This window comes from Lutzomyia longipalpis, chromosome 2, assembly GCF_024334085.1.
Source record: "Lutzomyia longipalpis isolate SR_M1_2022 chromosome 2, ASM2433408v1".
Taxonomy (NCBI): domain Eukaryota; kingdom Metazoa; phylum Arthropoda; class Insecta; order Diptera; family Psychodidae; genus Lutzomyia; species Lutzomyia longipalpis.
The window spans coordinates 6,005,850-6,031,537 of NC_074708.1; the positions used below are offsets into that span (position 1 = coordinate 6,005,850).

Below are 25,688 nucleotides of genomic sequence, written 5' to 3' on the forward strand. Positions count from 1 at the left end.
ATTTTACACAATGATATGGAGCACGTTGTATTTGAAGGCGAAAAAATGGAAAAAGAAAAAAACTGGATGGTTTGACGATATGTAGTCAAAGGTACGTGCTTATGGAGGATTTATTGTAGAGGTTGCAGAGAGATAGGGTCTTATGATTGGAAAAAAATACTACTTCTTTTACTTTTTTGAGTATTAAATAATCACGTTTTTTTTTTAAATAATTTTTCCAGTAATTCAATCATAATTAATTTATTATAAAAAAATGATCTTTAGGAAAATATTATGCTCTAAGATTTAATAAAATTTTCCAGAGGAAATGGACAAAGTTTTCAAAACATATATTTTTTTTAAAATTGAATTAAATACTGTCAGTTGGTTGTTTGAAATTCATTTAAGATTCCCTATTTTTTGGCTAATGAATCGCTTTTCCGGTTACCATAACGCTTTTCTTGGTTTTTCCAATACTTTTCCGAGTAAAATTTATTTCCTGCCCTATTTGACCTATCCGCCCCGACTGAGCCCGGAAAAATTAATTATTTCTTGGAAAATTCAACGGAAAATTTGGGAAAATTATGATAAGCTTTGCGAATGAGACAGTTGGTGGGTGAAAACAATATTCTTCCCTCTCGTATGTATAACAAAGTTTCATTGGGATTTCACTCATGTTCTACCTGTTCTACAGGTTTGTGTATGAAATATTAAAGACAAGGGAACAACCATTTTTTATGTTTCAAGAAAACATTACTGATATTAAATGTATAACAGACAAACACGCCACCTCACGGTGAAAAGCAATGCTATGTAATACACTAAACACAATGTTCGTATGTTAAAACATACAAAGTTTTCTTTTCAATGTGAAAAATTGAATCTTTCATTTTAGTTTTCCATTGAAAGAAATTTTGCAATTTATTCCAGAGTTTTTGTGAATTTTTCAAGAGCTTTAGGATCTTTAATTTTGCCAGTTTTTTTTTTTGGAAAAACTCATTGAAGAAAGACTTTTTTTTGAAGAGAAAATAAAAGCACAAATTATATGTATGTATGTATATTTTTCTTTTTCATCATAAATCTAAAATTACATTTTTAATTACAATACTATGGAGTGAAAGCTCTCTAAGAAAAATGATACTGAATGTTGAAAATGAAATAAATTATTTAAAATACTTTATATTGAAAAAAATAATAAATATAAATAAATATTTACAAATTACATAGATGGTGAACGATACATTGGAAGTGTAATAAAACTTAAAAGATACAGGACACAGTTTGAAAAAAAGGAACACTATAAAATTATAAAATAAATAAAACTATTTACACAATAAACTTATTTTGTGTGTGTAAATAATAGGAAATGTAAAAAATAATACTTGATAAAATTCATTGAGTCTGAATTTCTCTTTGAAATTGTGGTCTATAATGCTAAATTTTCTTACATCTCATTTTGGTTTTTTCTTCTTTTTTTTCTTTACTCTATAATGATATTTTTCTTTTATAATTAAATTCTATGCTTTACAAATTCTTTACCTTTTTTTCTCTACAAGAATCTATATAGATATAATTTTAAAAGAATTCTCCATTTTGGCAAGAGGAGAAATTATACATAGGTTTTTTTTGGCACATAATATAAATTTTTTTTCATCTAATTTATATCACAGAGCAATAAGAAAAAAATTTCTTGGCAATTTGAAGCAAAGTTGCTTTCAGAGCGAAAATCTTTGTCTTCTTAAACTACATTTATAGTATTACAATGTATGTATGCCTCTGATATCATTTTATACAAAGACTAAAAAAATTTACAAAGTGTTCATTACGTAGTAATGAAGACAATACGCTAAAGCACACTCTAGAATACATTTTAGAATACATTGTAGTAATAGTTTTGGAATTTTCGAGATTTTTGCGAAAATTTTTCACGGAAAATTTTTTGCAAAAGGGACCACCTTGGTCTGAATTGATCTTGAGACGATTTACTTTCGTGCTGATGTGCTACAGCGGCTGCTTACTATATAGTCTGGGAGTTATGAATCAACTGATTGCACTTCAAAATTGCACGAGGTAATCGCTACAAATCTGGGGAATTACCAAAGTTTTTTTTTCACTGGAATTTCGCAGAAATATCAATGGGGAGCTATTAAGGTGAAATATATGGGAAAATAGTGTGAAAATGATCGCAATTCTCTGAATTTTCCACATTTTTTCTTCAATCACAATTCAAATGCTTTTAATTAGAATACTTATATAAATTGTAAAGTGTCATGACTTGAGGAATCTCAATGTATATTTTTAAATATTTTTTTTGATTTAAATAAAATATCTTAAAGAGAAAATGAATGATAAATAAAATGTGATGATTGCATTGAAATACAAAAAAAAAATTCTTTTAGAACCTAATTAAAAAAATATTTTGATGAATAAATGTTTAGAATTTTTTTTATAAAGTCGTCATAGAACCTATTGCCAGTCTTACGTGCACTGGGCAGTCTAAAGGATTTAAGGGAATCCTTTCTAAAAATTCAAAGGGATATTTTTGAAGAAAAAGGACGAATTTAGGTTAACTTAATCCTTAAATAATAAATAAGTCAAAAGAAAATTATAAAATAAAAATATAGTCTAGCAATATCTTAATTATTTGAACGTTTTCTTTGTAAATTATTCTAAAGTGTGCTTAGGTACTGTGAGAGTTGTACTACTCAATGAGGATCATAGCTATTTATGTAAGAGTTTTGTGACGAATCACGAAAATTAATTTTTTAGATTAAATTTTGGAATAATTTGATCAAAAATTTAAAATATTCACTTTAAAATGGAATTACTTAGCCTTCATAAATTTACCTATCTATGTACAAAATATTTCTCACAGTTTACCCCTTTAAGGGATTGTGTTCCGTCTTTTGGGATGCAGACGTCCCATCATCAACTTTTCCTCAGCTTTCCTCCTTCGAGATCTGCAATTGTTTTTCCCTAAACAATTCAACCTTCGTGGTCTTTGCTTGTTCCTGCCATCTTTTAATTTTTTGACGCGCTTCTTCACGAACTTTTGGAAGTCTTTTGCGAACTTTTCAATACCCGTTAGAGACATTTTCTGTTACAAAAAAAAGAAGTGCAAAATGTTAAAATCTTTGAAAGGAAAAAGATGATTTATTAAGAGGTTTAGGAGTAAGTACTTACAAGGTATGTTGTGAATTTTTCCTGGCCAATGATCTCGTTGATTTTCTTCTCCATGACCTTTTCCTTTAAGTATCTCATCTTTATCCTCAAGTGATCCGTTCCATTTAGCATATCCTCAACTATACATAGCCAACTCTGGGTCTCTTGTCGCAACTTCTGCAACTCCTCCAGAACTTCCTTTTTGTGATTAGTGAATCCTTGATTGGACAACTTTCGATCGCGCCAAACTTTATCGAAGATTGCTATGTAGATTTGTAAGTCTCTATGCGTTGCTCTAAGCTGTACCACCGAGAACACGTTCAAGGGTAGGCATGATGGAGTGAGCAAGAACCGAAAAAAAAGAGAGAAAGAAGACCACATTTATTGAAAGATCAATCAAGGTTGACATCATCAATCACGTACAAGTTGCAGTGAATAAATCAAATTTAGAGGAAAAAGATTTAAATAATATCATGTTGCGAAAGGAAAAAGATCGACACAAGGATCGACAAAATCTTGTGATTGGCAGTGTGCGCAAGCAAACGATGATGAATTCATATGACTCTCGCAAGGTATAAGAAGACGAACCTGTTGCACTCATCTCCATTGGATTTGCCAAAGGGCTTAAAAATTCCGTAATATACCATGGAGATATACACACATATTCGTGCTATGTGCAAGAACCACGCGCATGGCGAATCAATCGATCGTTATTTACGATCGATGATTTGTTAAGGACAAGATCTTTTGACAATGTTTCAACTGCAATTTGCTCTTTATGTTATATAAGAAAAAATTTAAAAGAAAACGTTTTAGAAACTTACCGATCGATTGTTGAATGAAGGCATATTATTTATGAGCAAACTCCCCAAATCGGTCATGACTTCTCGCTCTTCGATGACTTGTATTGTCTTATTGAGCTTAGACAAGTATCTGACGATGAATCTTCCACTTGACTGAAATTTGATAAAATAAATGCAAATTTATTAGTTATTTCTCTTAAAAATTCTCTTGATTTTTAAGAATTGCCTTAATATTCGTTTTCTTTGATCTGTTGGGGTGGGAATGGGGCGAAAAAGCTGCAATTGTTAAGAAAAACGAAGAAACTTTTGATGCCAAGTTTTATGTACATCCCAAACTTGAGGAAAATGATTAAGATTGCAAATTATTAAGGCTAATATTGAGATACTTTTAATTTATTTTTCAAGCTCCTTTGAATTTTCTTTCTTTTCAAAATTTAAGTAATAAATCCATGTCAAATGGAAAAGCTTGAATTTAAAACGAGTTCCACTTCAACTGAGCTTTCAGTTTCTGCTTGAGCCTTAAGTCTACTACACAATATACTTTGGTTTTTGAATAAATATCTGATTAATTTGTATTCAAAGACTGACGTTGAGTTAGATGAGCAAAGGTTTCGGAAAAGCTCAGAAAAAAGCATTTCCTATTGAAACAGAGTTGTCTGATAAAAAGTCGCCAGGCAGAAAATTTATTATAAGATCAGACTTTTTTTTTTAAAGATACTTTTCACATCTTCTGAGAATAAATACTAGAAAAATTTGTAGTTGAGTTTATTACTTCCTTTTTACTTTCCCTTACATCGGGATAGAGCAAAAAGTTATTAATGAGGTTTCTTATAGAAATTTTATTATAAAAAGAGTAATATTTCTTTTTTTTTCAAATATCTTTTACGACTACAGCGAATTACTTAGAATTCAACGTATAAAAATGTTCTTTTTTACTTCTTAGGCAATGTTTCAATTAATTTAAAACATAAAAAATAAAAAATAAATAAATTAAAACATAAATTGTAATAAAAGTAGAAAATAACTTCGCCGGAAAATTGAATAAATTTTTTATACAAATAATGGACACATACCTCCAATAAAGATATTTTTTGATGCTTTCCCTTCACGATTGATGTATCATTGAGACGTTGCTCTATGTCATGACCACACGTTCTCATCCAGGGTAAAATTCTATCGTCGTCCTGATTTTTGCGGGCACGCAGTGGACTGCCGTGAGTGCACCCCCACAAAGATAGCAAGAAAAGTAGGAACGTAACGGTACAAGCTGTCTTCAGCATGTCTAAAAATTTAAGAAAAGAGAAATTCGTTTATTAAAAATTATGTCAAGGATTCATTTAAAAAAAAAAGAATCTTTGTTTTTTTTTCATGAGGAGTCTTAAGAAATTCAATCTGCGCGCCTACACTACATGGAGGAGAAGCAGTTTAATGTGAATTAGCAGGTGTTTGTATTCGGAGAATCTGGAGAGAGTTTAATATTCTCCCGGCAATATTCTCACGATTCATTGTTGATACTACAATATCAAATAGCCACAGACATACAAAAGAAATATATAACACAGGCAGCATAAAACAATAATAGCTCGTGCCGTCGTGTCGCGATCACTCCGTACGATCATTCACTTGGTAGTAAATATCATCAATTAAATTTTAGCGCATGGTATTTCCCCCTGTACAGTGATCATGTGTGAGTGATGCAAAAATATTGGGGAAAATCATATTGTTTTGTATTTGAGAAATGGGGAAAAAATACATTTCACATGCTCTATGGATCCGCGTAAATTTTCACAGCATCGATCGCGTAAGACCCGGTAACCGTCGGCGAAGCGATATGGCAATGTCTTTTCGAGATATTTTTTTCTGCTATTGAAATTTATTAATTTTTCTTCTTTATCTTGTAGTATTCTTTGTCCCCGCGGATAAACATACTAATTGATCTTGTGAATCGATTTTTTCTGGTTAAATGTAGATCAAATTAAGATTTCTTTTTTTCTCCATCAGCACGTTGCGATCGTTTTTGGCTAGCTCACATGGAAAGGTTAAATAGAGAAGAGATTTTTTTTACTTGAAGAAATTATGTAAAACAAAAAAGAGGAGGTGATCTTTTGCTGAATTGAAAATTTAAAATTGCAATTTTGCAAATGATCTCTTAGCGATCGTACATGATCGCCAAGTGTGACTCTCTTAGATGACGACACTTTTATGATTCACCGGTTGATCACTTTTTTTTTCGGCAAGATCGCCGGCTTTAAGTGTGGATTTGAGCTGCCAATTTGAGGGCAGGTAAATGGGTTAAGAAGTGAGATCATCTACAAATCATTTAAAAACATCAATCAGATTTTTATACACACACCGAATTTTCATCATGGTGTCGTAAAGTCTCCAAAGAGATTCCCCTCAGTTGTGAGAATCCAAAAATATTTTTTCAATCACTTCTTTCTGTTCATAAAATTGATTTTTCTCAAAGTCACTCAATTTTCCTTTTAATGCGAATTTTCTTTTTAGAGTTTTCTCATCATCACATTTTGTTTTAGAAAATTTTCTTATAGTTCACATCCCCACTGAGGACACAGTGGGTTTCCATAGGGCACTTTTTTCCTTTTCCTTTTCACTTGGGTAAGCTTGCGAAATAGACACTCGCAGGCAAAGAGATTGCAAAGATGTTGGGACAAAAAAAGAGTCCACAATTTCCGGCAACACACAATTTGCGTGAGGAAATGTCCGGGTTTTACACTTTAATTTAACCCCTCACGGGAAAATTAATTTTCACTTTTTCTTTAATTGTTAAATGTACGATTAAAAAAAAAGCACTCAACACCTCAACTTGAGATACGCGCGGTGCGACTTGTGCTTAATGTAAAAATACGGAGCGCGCTGAAATTCACAGAGGCGCGATGTGATCGTTACAGAGTGCTTCCAGCAACTAAACCAAACTATTGGCGGGCCTGAGAAGCTGTGCTCGAGCTCGTCAGTGTTGCTGAAGGTAAATGGTGTCTCGTTTCGTACAAATGCTGAATCACAGCCCGAGTCCAGTCATAGCCGACCAACATATATATCTTCTCCCTCGAATTTGGCCTCACACCATTTGCTGCTTTCTTCGCACGCACAAGAAAATACATACAAGGGAGGACCCCCCGAATATTCCATAAAAACTACATATAATCAAACTATGTATGTATTGTATGCAAGGCACTTTTCACAATATGACTCAATCCTCGCAAGACTCACCGAAAAGTCACGCGCTACATGCCTTTTCTTCGCATTGCTCCAACATAATCGAGGAAACCCCTCAATTTTTCCCGAAAAATACTAATTTTCCACGAAGGGATGAAATTTAATGCCAAAACCACCCCGCACCTCCTGTTGCGTGTCCTTTTGCCCACACCCCAATTGGCGGCAACATATTACAATTTCGCCGAAAAGCCAGACCAAATCGATATGGGTGCAACAGGTTGTCCCCCGCACATGCTTCCCAGCCAGCACAGTATTTCCCAATGAGACGTTCTTATTTGAGCAGCACTCCATGACGTCATGTGACGATTTTACGTTTTCACACATTTGCTCGAGCATAGATAATAAGTTCTTCGTATATGAGAAATAGCGAAGCGCAAGGGATTAATTGCTTTATGAGGAAAACTTTGACTACCCATTAAATGGATGAGCGAATAATTTGCATTACAATCGACATTTATATGCGGCTAAAATTGACAGTTACTGGCTGTACATTTTCTTCTGAGAAATAAGAAGAAAAAAAACCACGGGAGCTGTATAAAGTTGTTTTTTTTCCTGTCTTATTCTTGCAAATTTGGTTTTGCAAATACATTGTGGGCCTTATCGCAGTGCCATGGCGCGTTTGACAATATTGTTCAGAAATCTTTGACGAAAAACGTTTTTCCAGAGAAAGATATAAATACATATAGGTACAGCTGTTTGCCTTATCATTAGTGTCCATAAGTGATATCATCGCGCCTTAGTGGCTATCACGTAGTTTTAGATAAAAGAGAAATTTTATTATTATTTATTACGTTAAAATTGCAAAAAGATTTTTCTTAATTTCATAGTTTTTAATCATTTATTTGATTAATTACTAATTTTAAAGGTTGTTTATAGACGAAATGGAGGAATTAGAACACTTTGTCCTTCCTCATTGACCCACTGATCTTTTATTGACTTTTCCGGAAGGATAAAATGTCCTATTTTTTTTAAGTTGATTCACTTTTACTTCAAGATAAAATTATATTTAGAGACAAATAAAAAAATGTTTGAAAACATGAAAAAAAATGAGGGAGGTAATATAAACTTGAGCACATATTTTGCTTTTCATGAATTCTGAAACAATTAAAGAAATATAGGAGAGACTGGGGGTAATTTAGTTATTTATACAAGAGTTTCTCTCAAATAAGTTTTAAGAAACGCACCCCACATTTTTTCTCAGGAAATTTCATATCTATAATATTTTGAGCCTTTAGCTGTGATGCATATGTTTTAAACATTGCCTCACTTTATTTTCCCCGGCCTCCCCTATATAAATACGTGCAATAAAAAGTAGAGAAAATGGAAAATCTATATAATACTTTTTCCAGGTAATTATCTCTTTGTAACAATTTATATTTTCAACATATTAAGCACATTGATTGGAATGAATGTATCATTAAAAGATTCAAAAACTTCAATATTCTTTTAGAGCTTAGATGTGCTTGCTCACATTTATTTATTGAGATTTAAAATAGAAAGCAATAGACTAACAAATACGTCATATTTATATAAACACGAATAATTTGCAGCTAAAATAACTACCGTTTTATTGATTTTTTCCTTTTACATAGTAAATATTTAGAAATAAAATAACGTCACGGATTTTATGTTTAACGTGCCAATTTTTTTTAAAAAACTTTTATCAGCATTATACTATGTTTTTTTTCTTCATTTTAATCCAATAAGATTTAAAAAACAAAGTTTGTGTTTTCTTCTGAGAAATGTCAATTGGTTTCCAGGAAAATTCGTATCATATGCACTTGTCAATGAAAATGATTTGAAAATTGTAGCAAAAAATTATCGAATTTGATAAGATATTACATAATGGTTTGTTTGAAGTTTCATTTGGGAAATAATTTGAAAAAAAAAGAGTTTTTCAAAACTTTTATTAAATTAAATTAATTTGTCTTTGACAATTAACATTTCATATTTATGTGAAATACCAAGAAGCAGATTAATAATTAAATAATTTAATTTTTTTCATAATGTTTTATGAACTTAAGGATCTTAAAATAAAAATTTAACCCAGATATGTGCGGAAGATTTTCTTTGACTCTTATTATAGGGCAAAGTCAATACTTAACCAATATTTCTGAAATTTTGCATTAAAAATCATTTATACTTTGAATTATTTTAAAACAAATTAGACACTTTTTCGGGATAGGACAGGCCGAACTATTGACAATTATTCTGAAGATCTTTTGCTTTGCCTCTAGCTCATCTAACCACCTTGTAAGGTAAAGAGGAGGGAGTTACAAAAAAAAGAAAACTCTTCTAACACACCATTTCGGAGAAAAACTAAACTTTATAAGAGATAGATTTAGGATAGATTTTTTTTGCGAGAGTTTTTCATGTGGATTGATAGTAAATTGTCAAGTTGAAATGCTCAATTCCAAATAATGCTATTGCACTATATAGTATTTCTGATAAGATAATTTTTTTTTGCTAATTGGAGTGAAAATTCTTGGAAATTTTCAATAATTTTTTTGTTCATTCACAAATAGCCGGAAGACAACTTGTCTGATACGTCTCAATCACAAAATATTATAAAGAAAACTTACCTGCTTTTCTCTGCAACAATTCTGTCTTCATCTTCACATACGATTATTTTCACTGACTTTTTTTTATAAAATAACTTCAAAGTTCTTTAATATTTCACTTAATTTTTTTTATTCATCTCAATGGGTGGATGGTTTCTCAAGGATACTGTTTGGTTCTTGAGGGATGTGTTCACTCTGTAAAATTCACTTGTCAACTGACACAATACGTCTGTGCGTGGTCCGGTTATATAGGTGGAAGCAGGAACTTTTTCTCTAATATATTGAAAGAAGGTGATGATAAGAAACACAACACTGAGAATCCTGGTGCGTCTTGTGCCGGTTAGAGCTGAATATACTCTGTGCTTCCTATGCCGAAGCAAACTCATTTATCACGCTTATCAATACATACACACACACACACCGGAGGAGCTCTGAATTCTTGCAAAATTGGTGTATTGAGTGGTAGGTGGGAACAGGGAAGCTCCGTCTTTTCATTGGTGATTGAGAATTTTTTTTGGGGGCAGAGGGTCGGGACACTTTGCCTCCTTCTCTACCTTTTTTCAGTGAGCTTTCGCGAATTTTATTATCGGAATTCTATTTAAGCTCTCCTCTATATATTTCATCATATTGGAGGCAAAGCGCCATCGTCACGAAGCTGCCTCTTTGTTTTCCCGCCAAAAAATAAGCAGCACAAATTGAGCAACAATATGCAATGACGATTCTCCGAAAATTACCATAAAATTAATTATGTTGATTAGATAGTAGTATTGGCCCCCAAAATATTATTGGTTAATGAAGTCGCCAGCTGGGTTTTATAGGTAGCAAATCCAAAGAGATATAAAGTAATTAAATTATAATAAGAGGAACAAAAGAGTTTTTACAACCTGCAAGTGACATCCTTTCATTAATAAAAAAAAATTGGGCAAAACAATCCATTTATTTTCACTCACAAATAGGGTCATTGAAGAATTTTGGAGGCACGTTATTTTCTTCGTAATTCTATTATCACATATCTTTATATATACATTGAGATATCACCGATATTTTTACGTTTGGGAATATGTAAATAAATCATGTCGCCATAGTTTGTAGTTCATGATAACTATCGATGACGTTGGAGGTGCTAAAGAAACCCAATATATACGCCTGACTAATAGTTTGTGAATTGAAAGAGTTTATTGAGAGGGGAAGTGCGATGACACAAAATACTAATAAATCTGATCAAATAAATAATACAAATGGGTATTTTCCTTCTATACCCGGAATAATTCCCACATTATACATTCTGCATGAGAGAAATATCTACGTGGCATCGTCTTACATGAGGGCTTTTTAATAGAATTGCTTGTTAATGCAGTTGGTAAACGAATGATCCAATGATATGGCGGATTCTAAAATTAATCTCTCAACGTCTTATGCAATTGACAAAGCTTCTATGCACTTAAATTTCCGTTGATTCGCGCGAATTTTCTCACCTGTGCGTATAAGATCACCACGTACATTGAGCCAACCACTTTCAGGTGGTATAACCAATGAGAAAAGTGCCGCAGATTGCTTAAAAAAAGCCATTTTGCTAGCCATTGGAAGTCTCATATATGTATCTCTTATGCTCTCTCCCTCCACCATCACCAACTCACTTGAATGGAGCGGAAATAGTTTACGTTCATTCAACATCTTCTCCGAAGATTTCACTTGCAAAAAGATGAGTCAGGAGCCAATGGTTCATTCATGAAGATTCTTCAAGATCTTCTGTTTTTTTTTGGTCTTCTAAAGCACAAGGCGCCTCATTCACTTCAAAATTCATCCATCTTACGTAACACGTGGTTTAAGAAAAGCGGTTATGCGAGCTAACTGATAAAAAAAGCATAAAATGTAGTATATGAAGCCACTTAAAGCTTAAACCTACTTGGTAGGTTCCTTGTAAATTAATTAGAAAGTTGTAAAGAGGATGAAAGTATAAGTTAATGTTCATTATTACTGTGATAAAAGCATAATTCTTGGAAATTAATTCTTCTATAGATAAGATAGCTACATCAAGTTATATATATTCAATTATATATTCGTGAAGAAGTAAGGATTAATAAGGAAAGCTTTAAACATTCCCTCTACTAATATGAAAGCTTTTAAAATAATTCCTATTGAAAAAGTTTCATGACATTGCGAAATATAATTTTTTTGTCTTCTATATTTATGTACTAAATATTATGTTGTTACTACTATGTACCTACATATATTTACTTATGTACAATATATAAGTAGAATTTTCCATAAATTTTGAAAAAGGGACTTTCCCGAAATTGAATCAAATAATTACTTTTTTCTCCTTAGATAACATTATCGATAAAAATCAATCCTAATTTCTTTTAATATTAATAGTTTCTTCAAAGTGATAAATTAGCTTGAATTTTAAAATATTTTAGTACCTAATTTATTCTTGTGGAATTTCCCAAAAATTAATTTAACCATTCACAACTTTACTCTATCGTTGAAACAATCATAGAAACATACAGGTGGTGTCGTATATAAAGATGAATCAGTCAGGCGTTTTAAGGTATTCGAAGAATGTTATTTGATGAAAAAAAAAATTGATAGCGATATGATTTTTAAGACAAAAAAATATTTTTGCTTTATCATTTCTACGTATAAATTCAGTACGTGACCAGACTTTCTTCCGCCGCCCGGTGTAATAAACATTACTAAGGAAAAAATATTTGACGTACGCTTTTATTCTTAACTGTGAATGCCTATGCGCCTAAGAATACGACAATCTGTGAATAGGAAATGTGATAAAATGATAATCAGAGATATCCTCTTATTTTAGAATTAATAAATCACATATTCCGTAAAAAAGTTATGCAAAAATAGACTAATAAAATTCTAAGAAGACACAATAATCTGAAAAGTGTTTTGATTAAGAAAAAAAAAGGGTCAGCACAAATTGCAATTTCTGCGGAAAGGTTAACTTCTATATGAGGCCGTTAGCAACATAATTTTTCAAATATAGTTTTATCGCGCATTTCACCTGTTTCGCAAGAGATTGTTGAAGCAAAAAAATAAAAGATCTCGGAAATAACACCCCCATATTGTGCCCACACACACAGTCCGAGCACGTTGAATTAAAGTTATTTTTAGCTATTACCATATTTGACAATATATTTATTCGAATGCCTGAGCACGCATATTGATTCATCTTGAGCAAATAACACTGGGTAGGTTGAATCGCACCCACGCTCGTTGACTTTCCACGCTAAGACATTCGCTTCGTTGCACTTTTATCTTGCTCTGTGTATAGGGTGTTTCTCTAGACTTAATTAATTGACCATCCCCATTCACAACATATCTTTATCTATTTCTGTTGCCAACTGTGATGATCACCATCACACGTGTTATACCTACATACCTGCAAATGGTGAGAAGTGAAGGTATTTTTGTCATCTCCAACATCATTAAAATCAAACTCCACGGATATCCATTTAATTGCTCTGACATTTCAACATGTTCTATTTTCTGTCACTGTCTCTGCAAAAATACAAAAATACAGAACAATTTTATTCGCAACTCCTCTTTTATATATTTATGTTATTGGAATGGGAATTTCCCTTAGCATCATATATACTAAAATAACTCGCCATGATTCCTAACTTGAATGAGAAACTATACTATCAGAAAATTGCTAATAGTGTATTGTGCTAATTTCAGGATGGCGACGGAAACGGAAATGTAAAAGAACCCCCTAATCTCATTTGTAGGCTAATTCATTCCTTGAATTAGCAAAATTACCAATTACTTAGAATATCATATTAATCAAGTTTCAGAATATATCACGGCTATTTTCCCAAAAAATAAGACGTGCGATAGCCCGTAAAATGAAGTACTCCTGATAAGGCAATTTCACGATCATTACACTACTTACATAAACATATCTCTATGATTGATAAAGGCATTTTAATTTACACTGATAAATCTTCAGGTAGCATATGCTGATATTGGAATCATTCACACTTCCTCACATTACATTATGGATTATACATCGGAAGAAAGGAAATTGTTGAGAATTTCCGTACTACTTGACCATTTGAACCATCAAGTTGCAAAAAAAAACGTCGAGCCTATTGATAGCATTATCTGGAAATTTTAAATACATATTACCATGTAAATAAATCATAATTTCCCTTAACAAATCAGTATTTAAAGATTCAATATCAGATACCTTAAAATAGAAAAGATTGATGGTTAGCCAATTTGCCTGAAGAGGCAAACAAACTCTGAGAAATTGGAATGGATTTCCAGAAATTCACTTTTTCATTACAACTTACCATCAAGAACTTCCATTTAATAAAATCAAATCAACTTTTTTGATAAGCATTAAGAGCGGCAAATTAATAAACACTTCAACATAAGAATCCTCATAAGTTCAGGAGATGCTTCTACGAAAAAATATGTGTTTTACAAGAAAAAATCTTAAGTTTTGTGAATCACAAAAGCACGTTTGAGATATTTTGAAGAACCATAAATTCACAAAGTTAATTTGTTCTCTTCGCTTCCGTTTTTTAATCGAAGTGAATCATTTTCTGACGAAATACTTCAGAAATTAATTTATTTAAATATACCTCCACAGCAAGTTGATTTTCAGATGGGAAATTTTTATTTCTTTGAATTCATGTAGTTTGTCGTTGGAGTACCAGCGAAACATTTAAATTCGCTTGAATTCAGAGATTTCATATAACGTACGAACAAGTTTATAAACCGAGGTCAGGACGCAAGCTAAGAATAAAAATGAACAAAGAATTAAAAAAGAAATTAAAGAAACGCAGAAAATATTAATTTTTTTGGTGGAAATTCAAAAGAGATTATAATTCATTCAACTTTCCTCAAAATTCTGCAATTTAGTGTAACAATGTTGTTGTTCGATAAGTATTCTATAAATAGTTACTAAAAAGTATTTTTATACTGCCTTCGAGAGATTGAAGAAATCTGGATGAAATACCAAACGTCGTATCTTTTAAAAAAAATTATTTGTTCACGATATTTTCATGATATCTTTGTGCCAAGTTTTCCCATCAATCTCTATAATTAAGAGAAAAATAAATATGTTTTTTTTTAAATAGGAAAGAAAGTAAAAAGCTAAGGGGTGGAAATTAGGGAAAAAATTCATTAATGCTGTTTCAATTCCACATTGAACAACCTTAAACGTCGAAAGAAAATTTTAATTCTTAAAAAATCAAATGAAAATTTTTTGAGAATTTTATGGGGAAAATTTCTCAAATACAAATATTTTACAACTAGTCAACCCGAGCCCCCAATCACGTGTGAGCAAACTCCCTTTTAAGCTATAAAAGGGGGGATGAATAATACGGTACCCCGAAAAATTTTTAAAATAAATAAATCCCGTTATCTGACCCTTCAGCAGGTAGAAAATGGGAAAAAAATCAATTTTTCTGTGGGGGCGCTATAAAGGGGGGTTGTGTCGGAATCCCATATAGCGCTTGCAACTCGTATTGACCCCCTCTACCCCCCTACCAAATTTCATCAAGATCGGCCCAGCCGTTTCGGAGGAGTTCATGTGCCACAGACAGACAGACTTTTCAGCTTTATATATTAAGATAATTGAATTATTTGGTATTGTCATGAAAACAGCCAAGAAGAATATGAAAATGTACATGGAAAATACTGGAAAAATTATAACATTTATATTTGAATAATCTATAAGCTACGACTTTCTGTGGTTTTTAAAAAATCACAACTTTCCATGGAAAATATTTATGTTCAGGTTATTCTCTAGTAATAAATAATAACGCTTTTTAGCTATCTATATTTATTAGATCTTTTCTCTACTGTGCATGATCTTCTTTAAATCATTAAAGGAAATTGTAATATAATTCGATGCATCTGCTCCTTGAGATTCAAATTAAGTGAAAGGAGCTTTTCCTGAAGCTTTCTTTACAATAATATAATTAAAGCTTTATATATTAAGATGTAGGTATATAGAGGACCTCATTTGCAATTGATTTGCTCTCGCCACTAAATTCTACCATGCGTGATATGTTTTCGTGTAATTGAAATAATTTGTTTGTACATCGGCAACCGCGGGAATCTGGAGGCTAAAATAAAGATAGTAGCTATGTAGTAGCTTGGAGTTGGCAAGTATGTAAAGCAAATGCAACGCCCAACATTGAATAAGGGGTGGGGAGGTCGCTGACAGAAATTATCGCATAAAATTGTATCGATGAAAGAGAATGTGAGTGAGTGTCTCAAATGTCTACACATGTAATTGAATATGACACTTGGACGGACAGATGAGCTTTTATATTCTCTCCCGTACTAGTCACTCGCATTAGTCAGCAGCAGCAAATGTCTCTATTTGGACCAATGGTATGTGGTAGAGGTGCTTCCACTGACACTTATTGTCATTTCATCTCGTTATTAACCTGGCAATGGTCACACTACCAGCGCAATGCCTTGTAATTGCCGCAATTATTGTCATTATGAATATTAGCAATGTTGATACACCAGGCCAAATACACTATTTCCACCCAATTTGTATTAATTGTGATTGATGCAAATGCAACTCCACACGCCGGTCTTGCTGTGGCTTCGTGTTTATAATTTCGGTCAGATCCGATTGCGCTCCGCCAGGTATATTCTTCCATCATCTTCTTGCGGCGCATGATGGCTATGTGGTGAAAAGGAAAGACAGTCGAAGAAATACCTGCAGAAACCGTGATTTGTGATATCATTTCACAGTTGCTGCGGTGGTCAATTTTCCATTTTACCTTTGGCAAATGGGAAACTTTAATAACTATGTAATGAAGTATCATGCGTATGTTTATCCTAATGAGCCACTTTTTTTTATCTCAACACATCTCATTAAGGCGACGACGATCAGTGCGGTGCATATACACATAACACGGGGTTGTGCATAAGTTTTCAACCTTCTGAAGATGATGCACTGTATTTGAATTAATTTTATTGTTAAAAAATCTAAGAATTGTTTGTTTAACCGTTGCTAAAAAACGGTTTTGCAGCCAAATAAAAAATAAGATTTTTCTTAGGACGTTAAGAACCCATAAAACTCTAGGAGGTGGTTTTTGAGTATTAATTATAAAAAAGGATTCAATATTGTCGAATTCGGTTGATTAAAATATGATTTTCTTTCATATTTGTAAAACCAAAAAACCTTTTCAATACGTATATAAAATCTTAAATTGATTTACGTTTCGCTAAAGTTCTGTATATTTTTTCTAGTTTCTTGTATTACAGTCAGGTATTGGTTAACGTCGCATGGGATATACTCTTTTCACCCATTAATAATAATGAATGGAAGGAGTATATCCCATGCGACGTTAATCAATACCTGACTGTATACAGAACTAATCATAATTTCGAAATTCTCAGTTTTTATAGATTTTAAATTCCGACGAAACTATTTTCTGAACTAATTTTCATGTATTTTGCATTATTCTTTTCACGGTTTCTCATGTTCCGCTGAAATTGTTTCGAATAATTCACGTTTTAGTATTACAGCATTTTTCACTTTTAAGAGATTTTTCTCTGGTTTTTCACAATCTGTTGAAATATTTTAGTTTAAGAATTTTACGCTTAATCGATTTTTTTTAATTGTTTCTTGTGTTCCACGGAATGTGTTTCGTCTTTCATTTAATCAAAAAAAAAATCCCCTAAAAAGGCTGAAAACTTTTTAATTTCCCATTGTATCATATATATGTGCAGTGTGTCAGGAAAAAGTATCCAACCGTGTGTACAGGGTGCCTTTATACCTTCAACTCTTTTGGTATTCTTCAATCAAATTGACCGACAATTGAGCTCAGTGAGCGCCAAGTATTTCACACAATTGGCATTGCCCCCCAGACGCAAGTATTGCAGGCATATAAATCCGCTGATTCCATTGCATGTTGGCGAAATTATTTTTCAGCTAATGATATTCGTTTGAAACACCCTCTAGCATTAAAACTCAATTACGATACAATTGTGGAGAATGCTGGAGTGTGGAAAAAAAGAGCATTCCGATGGTATGCAATGAATCGCATATATATGTTATTAGTTGAAATTATTATTGCAATCCGATTATAATTAAGACTTAAAAATAATATTATAAAGACAAAGTCAATACAGCATTTCCTATGCTTCATGAACATAATTACAATATGGGTATGTTTTTTTCTTCTTCTTCTCTCTCACCTGGATGATTTCGCGAGACTGTGTCACTGGTCACTCATCTCTCCTTTCTCAATTTTTTTTCTTATTTCCCCTGCAGTCATTGACATGGTGGACATGCACTTTGGGCACTTTGGGGTATCTCACCCATGATGAGTATCACCGGATCTCGTGACGCCCCAACATGGACAATGGCTCTTTTGGCTGCGCGATGTTTCCTGCCACCATTTGGATGATTAATCTCTCAGCACAGAGCATCCCGTGAAATCTCCATCGTTCATTGATCGGGCGACAGTTGTGACTGCAGATGAGTGGCGAAAAATCAATGAGTGGACAAAAAGTTCGCGCGAACAGATCCATACGGAGACGCTGAGAAATGCAATACAGAAATGCTTTATTTTCTGACACTTTGGGGTGAGTGCATGAGGCAATATTATTCATTATTATATTTGAAACTCCATGTGGGCGGTATACGATGGAGTCGAATTTCTTCTTGTTACAATGCTCTTTTTCGCACGTCCAGATGTTGATGGTCTCCCATTTGGAATCGCCACACTATGCTGGTGTGCTCTCCCTCCCAAATGAGATTCCCTCTGTGTGGCTGAAAAGTCTGCCCCGTGCAGGTGTTGATCGTGAGAGATTTTTCCAACATACTCTTTGCAAAGTAATCAATTTTCCGCCGTCACTTTCATTTTATTCCCACCATTTGCTCATACTGCTGTGCTGCATCATAAAGAAGAAGAAATTAAGTTAGAAGAATTAGATCACTTGGAGAAAAGTATTCAAAGACAAACAGATAGGTATCAGAGGAAAGCATTTAATCAGATAAGGAAAACAATTTTCCTTAAAATGAGCTTATAGCGTCATATATATACGCGTTATGTCTTCAAGTTTCTCAGGGGGATGATAAGATGTGGAAACAACAAAAAAAAGCTCTCCCATGCTCATAAGCGTGGCAAGGCGATGATGTCAGTTTTCTGATATATCTACACACCCAACAATCAAGTTCCAAAATTCCTTTTCCGATTTTTTCTTTCTTTAATTACAACCTATACGTAGAATCTCAAGTAGCATGTACTTATATCAATATGAATTAGTGAAGTGTGCCATACATTTCTTCTGATAAAATTGCGATCATACGCCTATCTACATCTATTGTATTTTTTGCTAAATTCTAGACGTCACTGATAATTTATTCCCTTTATGTATAATTTATTAGACTATAAAATTCCAAGCAAAAATTCTGTTGCAAACTCTTTGTCGGATCTCATGAGATCAGAGACTTGGCGGCTTCTATGCCGGGCATTCAAAGATAATTCGGTATAATGCTTTTAAAAAATATTGTTATTTGTATTTTCCCATTTTTCGCAACTTTTATCTCATTTTTGTATTAATAGTCAATGACATCAGGTGAATTTCTCTCATCAAGTAATATATGTATATACTTACCTACACCACTTACATACATATGTGACTAATAGACATGAGCGTGGAACCTTTAGCTATACTTTCTGTTTTCAATGGACTTCATTGAGTGATGAAGAAGAAAAAAAATCACTTAGTTCCGTGATCCGCAATAAACCACAAAAATCTCTAGATTATGTTAATTTTACTTTACGCAAAATCTTAATCCTTTAATACAGCAAATTGTGTAGTAAGTTAAGCTTATTGACGCAACACGGAGGATGGGAGCCTACATATATGGCAGAAGAAGAAAAATATTTGGATTATTTACGCAAAAGCCTTTCAATTGAATCGATATCAAAGATGATCATAAATTTAGTAATAAAGCTTCTGACTGCGAAATAAGTCCTCACCAGAGAAATATTTGATTAACCGCGATCACGTTCATGTGGACGCATATAAAACATACATTTGGGGTGTGATAACCAACCTGAGTGCGGTATTTTATTTTTTTAATACTCGCTCTAATCATTTAGGAAATCGAAGAAATTATGATTGAGGCAATTTATCACTTTAAGAGATACTCTTATGGGAAAAACCTACTCAATGTAATGCCCCCACCCCACACAAAAAGCATGTGAAAGTGTCATGTGCCAAGGGAGTTTTCTTGGAACTTATAAAAATTTCTTATAAGAATGCAAAAGAAATTCATGTGACCATCATTTATATTGCTTTTCAATGAATTTTTCATTTCCAAGTGCTTAAATTTTTGAGATTATTCCCAAATGATTGGAAGAACGCACACTGAACGACATTGAAAAGTATTTATGAGTAATGCGCGATTGGGATCAGTATTTGAGCAGATTCATGTGGTTTCTTTTTTTTTTGTGAGAAAAGCAAATATTGTAATCGAAATTTTTGATATACATATATCTTCCCTCTTTTAATAAGAGGTAGGTACTTATTTATTTTACCCGCAATTAGAAATTCTTTCTCATATCTATATAAATCACATGGTTTTCTTTCATGAGGTTTCATCATCGCTTTTTATAATATTTCCGATTTTTTTTACTGCTCTAATGGTCTAATCAAGATGATTTGATAGGAAATTGTCACCGTATTGCTTCACCTGAAGCTACTTTATGCTATCAGAATTGAAAAATATACCTATACGTGGCTTTTAACTTTTGCATTTGGATACTCCAATGTTTATTTTAGGATTGGAATTTACACTCTTAAGAGGAAAGAATTACGTAAGACATGAATTATTTCTTGGCATGAATTAGAATTTTATTTTATTAAAATAAATTGACTAAAATTTTTATATTAGAAGTATTTTTGGTTTGTAAATTTGAAAGGAGTCTAGTTATTATACTTCATGTCTATGACGTTATTTGAAAATGAAGTAGAAAAGAGTGGTGATTATATGAAAATTCTTTGGATTTTCTCAGCTAATCTCAATTAAAGAAATCAAGCTGGAAAAGACCGAGAAAGCTCTTTCCATTGATGTTTTAAAAATAAACTTAAGAGCTTTCCTTCTTAATTTCGGTATCGATCTTTAAAAAAAAACAAAACATTTGGAACAATTAAAACGACAAAAGAAATCAAAGAGAAAAATCAAAAGATATCATCCACAATTTTAAGTCGTGGGATTTGAGTTATTGATCGTTTGAGATTGTATTTCAAGATCGCGCACACATGAAGCCATCGAACTTAATCGCAGCCACTATACGGTATTGAATAAGATAAATAAGTTCGTATGCAGATTTTTGTGTAATTTGGACTTTTTGGTGTCGCGAAGTGTCAAGCATGTGCCGTTTTTATTGAATACAAAGCATCTTGGATGAATGGAGTGAGATGAGATTGAATTTTTTGGGAGGAAGTTTGCCTAATTATTGCACGCGGTCGTTCGCTATAATGTGTGTGAGTCAGCCAAAATGTGTTCTCATTCCCGGAATTGACTGATGATTTTGAAGAATTCAAACACGATGTGTACTTTCATAAAAGTTACGTCACGGTCTCCGGATTGAAATATTTACCAAAGAGGCGACTTATGTACATGCATAAAAAGATCGAGCGCTATGTGTGTGGGAATAAGAGTGAGTTAGATTTCTATGTCACACAACGGTGCCTTCTATGGTGTGACGTCACCAATTGATAGACATATTAATCATATATACAACACTATGCGAACGATGTTGGTGTAGCAGCTGTGTGAACTACTGAAAAGCATATTAGGCTACTTTATTACCTTATCAGTCATCACACGTATATACCTATAGTAGATTTGTGACGTATTTTTAACGCCTTTTCTAATAATAGACACCGTCGTCTGTGATGGCATTGCCCAAATAGAAGAAATTTGCGGTTCTATGCGATAGCGTGGGATATTCCGAGTTTTATCTTCAAACGTTCAACCTCTTGCATAGATATGCTAAATGCTATGTAAACGGAAAATCAGAGTCATTCTGATGAATTATTTGTTAAGAATAGAATCATCTCCACAGCCGTTCTTCACTTTCGAAATTATCTCATCGCTTTTTTCGACAACTCTGAAGATTGTTGAGGTGCAGTATTATCGGGGCTTTAGCACTCTCATTTATTGTATTAATTTGCACTTTTCCATTTCAATCACTACATATTAAGTACTCACGTACTCGTTATTGATTTGCAACACGAGACTTGGAGTATTTTGAAAGTTGGCAAAAACGTTTTCTCTTTAGCGCATTGTAAAATGATAAGAATTTGCCCGATAGGAATGAAGTCACAGATTTTTTTGCAAAGTCAGTTTCAAGGTTTCTTTAGTATGTCGATTACTAGTTAAAAGCTTTCAGAGATATGATATATACGTGGGACGGAAATACAATTTTTTATGTTTCATTTCTTATTTATAGAAATTCATAATTTATACGAGCATTTTGAAGAATTCTTTTACCTTTAGTTATCGATTTTATATAGATTAGATTAAAATATTATGTACATCCGGTATAAAGGTTTTTATGATAGTGCTCCACAGACATACCGTAAGAGGGGGATATTTTGCACTCTGATTTTGGGAGGGCCTTCAAAAAATGAGGTCAATGATAGACATTTTGGCAGATAAGGATAAAGATAAACGATTCTTGGGATCTAATCTTTGAATTGCATACATTTGACCTTCTAACATACCCACTTCCGGTCAAGATCTTCAAATTAAATCCACAAATTTTGAATTATTATCCAGTTCATTCAGAATTTTTAATTTTTTAGAGGTAAATTTTCTATATCTAAAGGAGTCTATTCATTCATCTTTTAAATGCTCCGATATAAAGGCGAGGTTTTCCCTTATTGTTTTATAACTCCTGTAAGATTTCTCCTACATTCTTTTTCTATCTTTTAATAAGATTATTAACACGAACAACGGTGAATAAACTCCTTTACTTGACAATTGTAGACATTTTTTTTTAAAATGTATTTTAATGCAATTTTTTTTTAAAATATTAACGTTCATTCTAAGTACTTTTCCATGCACAACTGAGAAAGAGAAAGAGAAAAAGTGAAAAAGGTGATTTCGCGATAAGAAAATCCAAAGTGTGGCGCACATCTATCGACAATTCGTCATCGATGCGCGCTACGTCAGCGGTTATTTTCTTTTTTTTTTTGGAGGGAAATATTCGCACCTTGGGGCCAGGCGAATCATGCAAAAGTGTGAATTGCGGAGGGTACAGAATGGTGCGCTCTGCTTTGGCCAGGGATGTATAGTGGATGTGGTGAAGTATGCAATTATCTGCCACTTACTTCGAGAGCAGTGAGCCCTTTATTGTCGGATGCGGCGGCGGCGGCGCTTCTTGTGAGACGATAACAAGCACGTTGAAATTATTCTCGCGCCGATTCCCAATTTTGTAAATGCTCCCGCGTCATTTGTCGGTGTTTTATTGTTAACATCCAGAAGGGGGATATCTCGCTGATTTGCTTGCTGCCGCGCGATGAATATTCCCTTCCGACATAATAACACCGTGTCCGAAATGCCTAACCCATTTATCATCGCCTTCGCGTATCCCCAGCATATTTTATCATGACTTGGAGTACGTGCAGTTTTTATTGAGAATGAAAAGAATGATGATCTATTAAGCAATATACCCCGTGGGATTCTTTTCATCGTCTGTGGTCATGTGTGGCTACATAAAACATTTAGTAAGTCACCACTGTTATTTTCTTACATTTCTCTCAAAGCTTAAATAACATTATTACACCGCGTGTGCAACATTTCAAAACATATTACTCATTCCCCAACGCGCTTCTTCTGTCTTATCAGTGTAGCTTGCCAATTAGATCATTTGCCTGGAAATAGATATATCTATATATAAAATATTAATAGTTAGGGGGGAAAATCTTCGTGAAAAAAATAAATATTTGCATTTTTTCCAAGAACAAATAATAAATGAAACCAAAAATAGAATTAATTGCATTTTATTCTGACAGTAATTAAATATATTATGATAAAAAAAAATATAATAGTTGTTAAAGACATTTTAACAAATTAAATGTTTAATATGTAGTACAAACTTTATTTCCTCCTATGCGGTTTTTTTTGCAAAGAAAAAATTACTGGAAAAAAAATAATGACGAAATCTTAAAATATTTTAGAGCTTTATTGTTAGTTTACTGCACGGAGTAAAAAGTTAGTGATATCTATGTATGTCATAATGATTCACTTTTTGATAATAAATGTTTTTATGTGAGCATTTATATAGTTAAATCCAAATGCGATTAAATAAATCTCTTTCAATTAGAAATTTCAATTAATAGGAGAAACTGGGGTGAAGTGGATCAGTGGCGTAGCCAGGGGGGAGTTTTGGGAGTCAAAACTCCCATTTCGAGCCAAATTAACTCGAGAACAGATTGACCAAAAAATACAAATTTGCAAAATATCTCATCAAGGTTTACTTAACATCATCTTCTTTACCCAAAAAACCGATTTAGACATCCGTGGGATGATGCTTTCTGGGTAAAGAAATTGTCATGCATAAAAAATTTAGGTCATGCACAAAATTTTCAATCCCAAACTCAAAAAAAAACTTAAAATAACTCCCCCAAAATTTCGTTTTGGCTACGCCATAGAAAAGCCATTGAAAAGCTTAAGAAAAATCTTCTTTTTTTTTTATCAAAATACGACATTATGGTTTAAGAGAAAATTGTAGAGAAGAAAGGAGTCTATTGACTATATTTAATACTTTACTGATTGAATTAAATTATTAGAACCGTTTAAAAAATTTAAAAAAAAAATTAAAAGAGTATTTTTTAAGTTTCCTTTTAGGCCATTAAGTATTTATATTTAAATTCAGTGTAAACTCTCATCTTGTCATGATCGATTGCTCATCATTTTGCTGTCATACACTAAAAATCTTTGCCTGGAGCTTGTAGATGAATTTTAGTTGATACAGCAAAAATTCATGAGAGAATTGATCTGGGAAAATCTCAATGAATTACTAAGCACATGCATTTTATTTGACACCTTTTGTGATCAAATATGGGAATGGGATATAAATTGTTATGATAAGTTTCGTTGAGTGAACTCGGCGTGAGATTATTTATTATTTTCGACATGATCACGTCGATTGTTGTTTGCAGTAATAAAATACTCGTTGAATTTTTTTTTCTGTATGAGCCAGAGTGGATCTGGGTGGGATTTAGGGAGGAATGTTGTCACGATTTGTCCACTCGAATTTCACATTATTATATTTAAAAGTGAAGAAAATCCTCCCGCGTATGCTTCTAAAAATATGACCATGGCTATCGCAGTATTGTTACACGCGGTTTGAGGAGGAGGTGTAAGTCACCAAGTGATCATTTGCTGTGATTAGTTGAGCATTTTGTGGTGTATTATTGCTCCCAAGGGGTTCAGGGCACCACACAGCACATAAAATATTTGCGAGCAGCAATTCGTCGTTTTTTTTTTGTGTGTTTATCTTACACAAAAATATATATCTCTTGTCACCACACTGAATAAATCGTGCCACGGGCCAAAACATAGGGTGGGAAATACCTTCGGTGCAGCACAAGAGATCGAGACATGCAAATTCACAAAAATCTCCCAACACAGCCCAAGAGAAGAGCAGCAGCGCACCCTCATCGCGTTGGTCACTTCACCTCTCCCATTCCCGATGGATCTGCGGGAGGATGGGCAATGCGAATGGGCATTGGGATGAAGTGCATGATCAAACGGAACGGCAGCCAGAGAGGATGACAACGTCCGCCTCCGTGGTCCTCCTCACCCGGGGCAAACCCGATGGAATTTGAGAGGAGAATCAAGATTTGGCGGCTACCCGCAGTCTTGGGCTCTTGTTGAGAGCAAAGAGAAGGAGTCCCCTGGTAAGCCATGTGTGACGGCACA

General features: G+C 33.2%; 2 protein-coding genes across 4 annotated transcripts in view; one reads left to right on the forward strand and one right to left on the reverse strand.

Moving 5' to 3' along the window:
• The window catches only part of LOC129788828 (zinc finger protein hangover), an 85,601-nt gene that overhangs the window by 56,387 nt on the left and 3,526 nt on the right, over nt 1–25,688 (forward strand). Inside the window, exons 6-7 of one of the 2 annotated variants that reach the window (XR_008750396.1) lie at nt 18,012–18,325; nt 18,435–18,575. The gene's annotated coding sequence lies outside the window, so the exon portion shown is untranslated. The remainder of the gene's footprint in view (nt 1–18,011; nt 18,326–18,434; nt 18,576–25,688) is intronic. The other variant, XR_008750395.1, reaches the window with a different exon arrangement.
• On the reverse strand, nt 1,440–10,011 carry LOC129788830 (uncharacterized). 2 transcript variants are annotated; one of them, XM_055825215.1, is made up of 5 exons: nt 9,761–10,011; nt 5,018–5,226; nt 3,966–4,097; nt 3,163–3,441; nt 1,440–3,076 (listed from the first exon to the last, which is right to left on the reverse strand). In XM_055825215.1, exons 1-5 carry the CDS (start codon nt 9,789–9,791, stop codon nt 2,864–2,866), a joined length of 864 nt encoding a protein of 287 aa, XP_055681190.1. In that variant the 5' UTR covers nt 9,792–10,011; the 3' UTR covers nt 1,440–2,863. The 2 variants fall into 2 exon arrangements, with proteins under 2 accessions (XP_055681190.1, XP_055681191.1); XM_055825216.1 differs by lacking the exon at nt 9,761–10,011 and adding an exon at nt 6,296–6,863.

What these genes read in the sequence shown, in the direction of transcription:
- LOC129788830 (XM_055825215.1), bottom strand. Translation starts at nt 9,791, where the DNA reads ATGAAGACAGAATTGTTGCAGAGAAAAGCAG. An exon ending in AAAAAATATCTTTATTGGAG is followed by an intron (nt 4,098 to 5,017) that starts GTATGTGTCCAT and finishes ATCAAATTTCAG; the next exon opens with TCAAGTGGAAGATTCATCGT. An exon ending in AAAAATTCACAACATACCTT is followed by an intron (nt 3,077 to 3,162) that starts GTAAGTACTTAC and finishes TTTTTGTAACAG; the next exon opens with AAAATGTCTCTAACGGGTAT.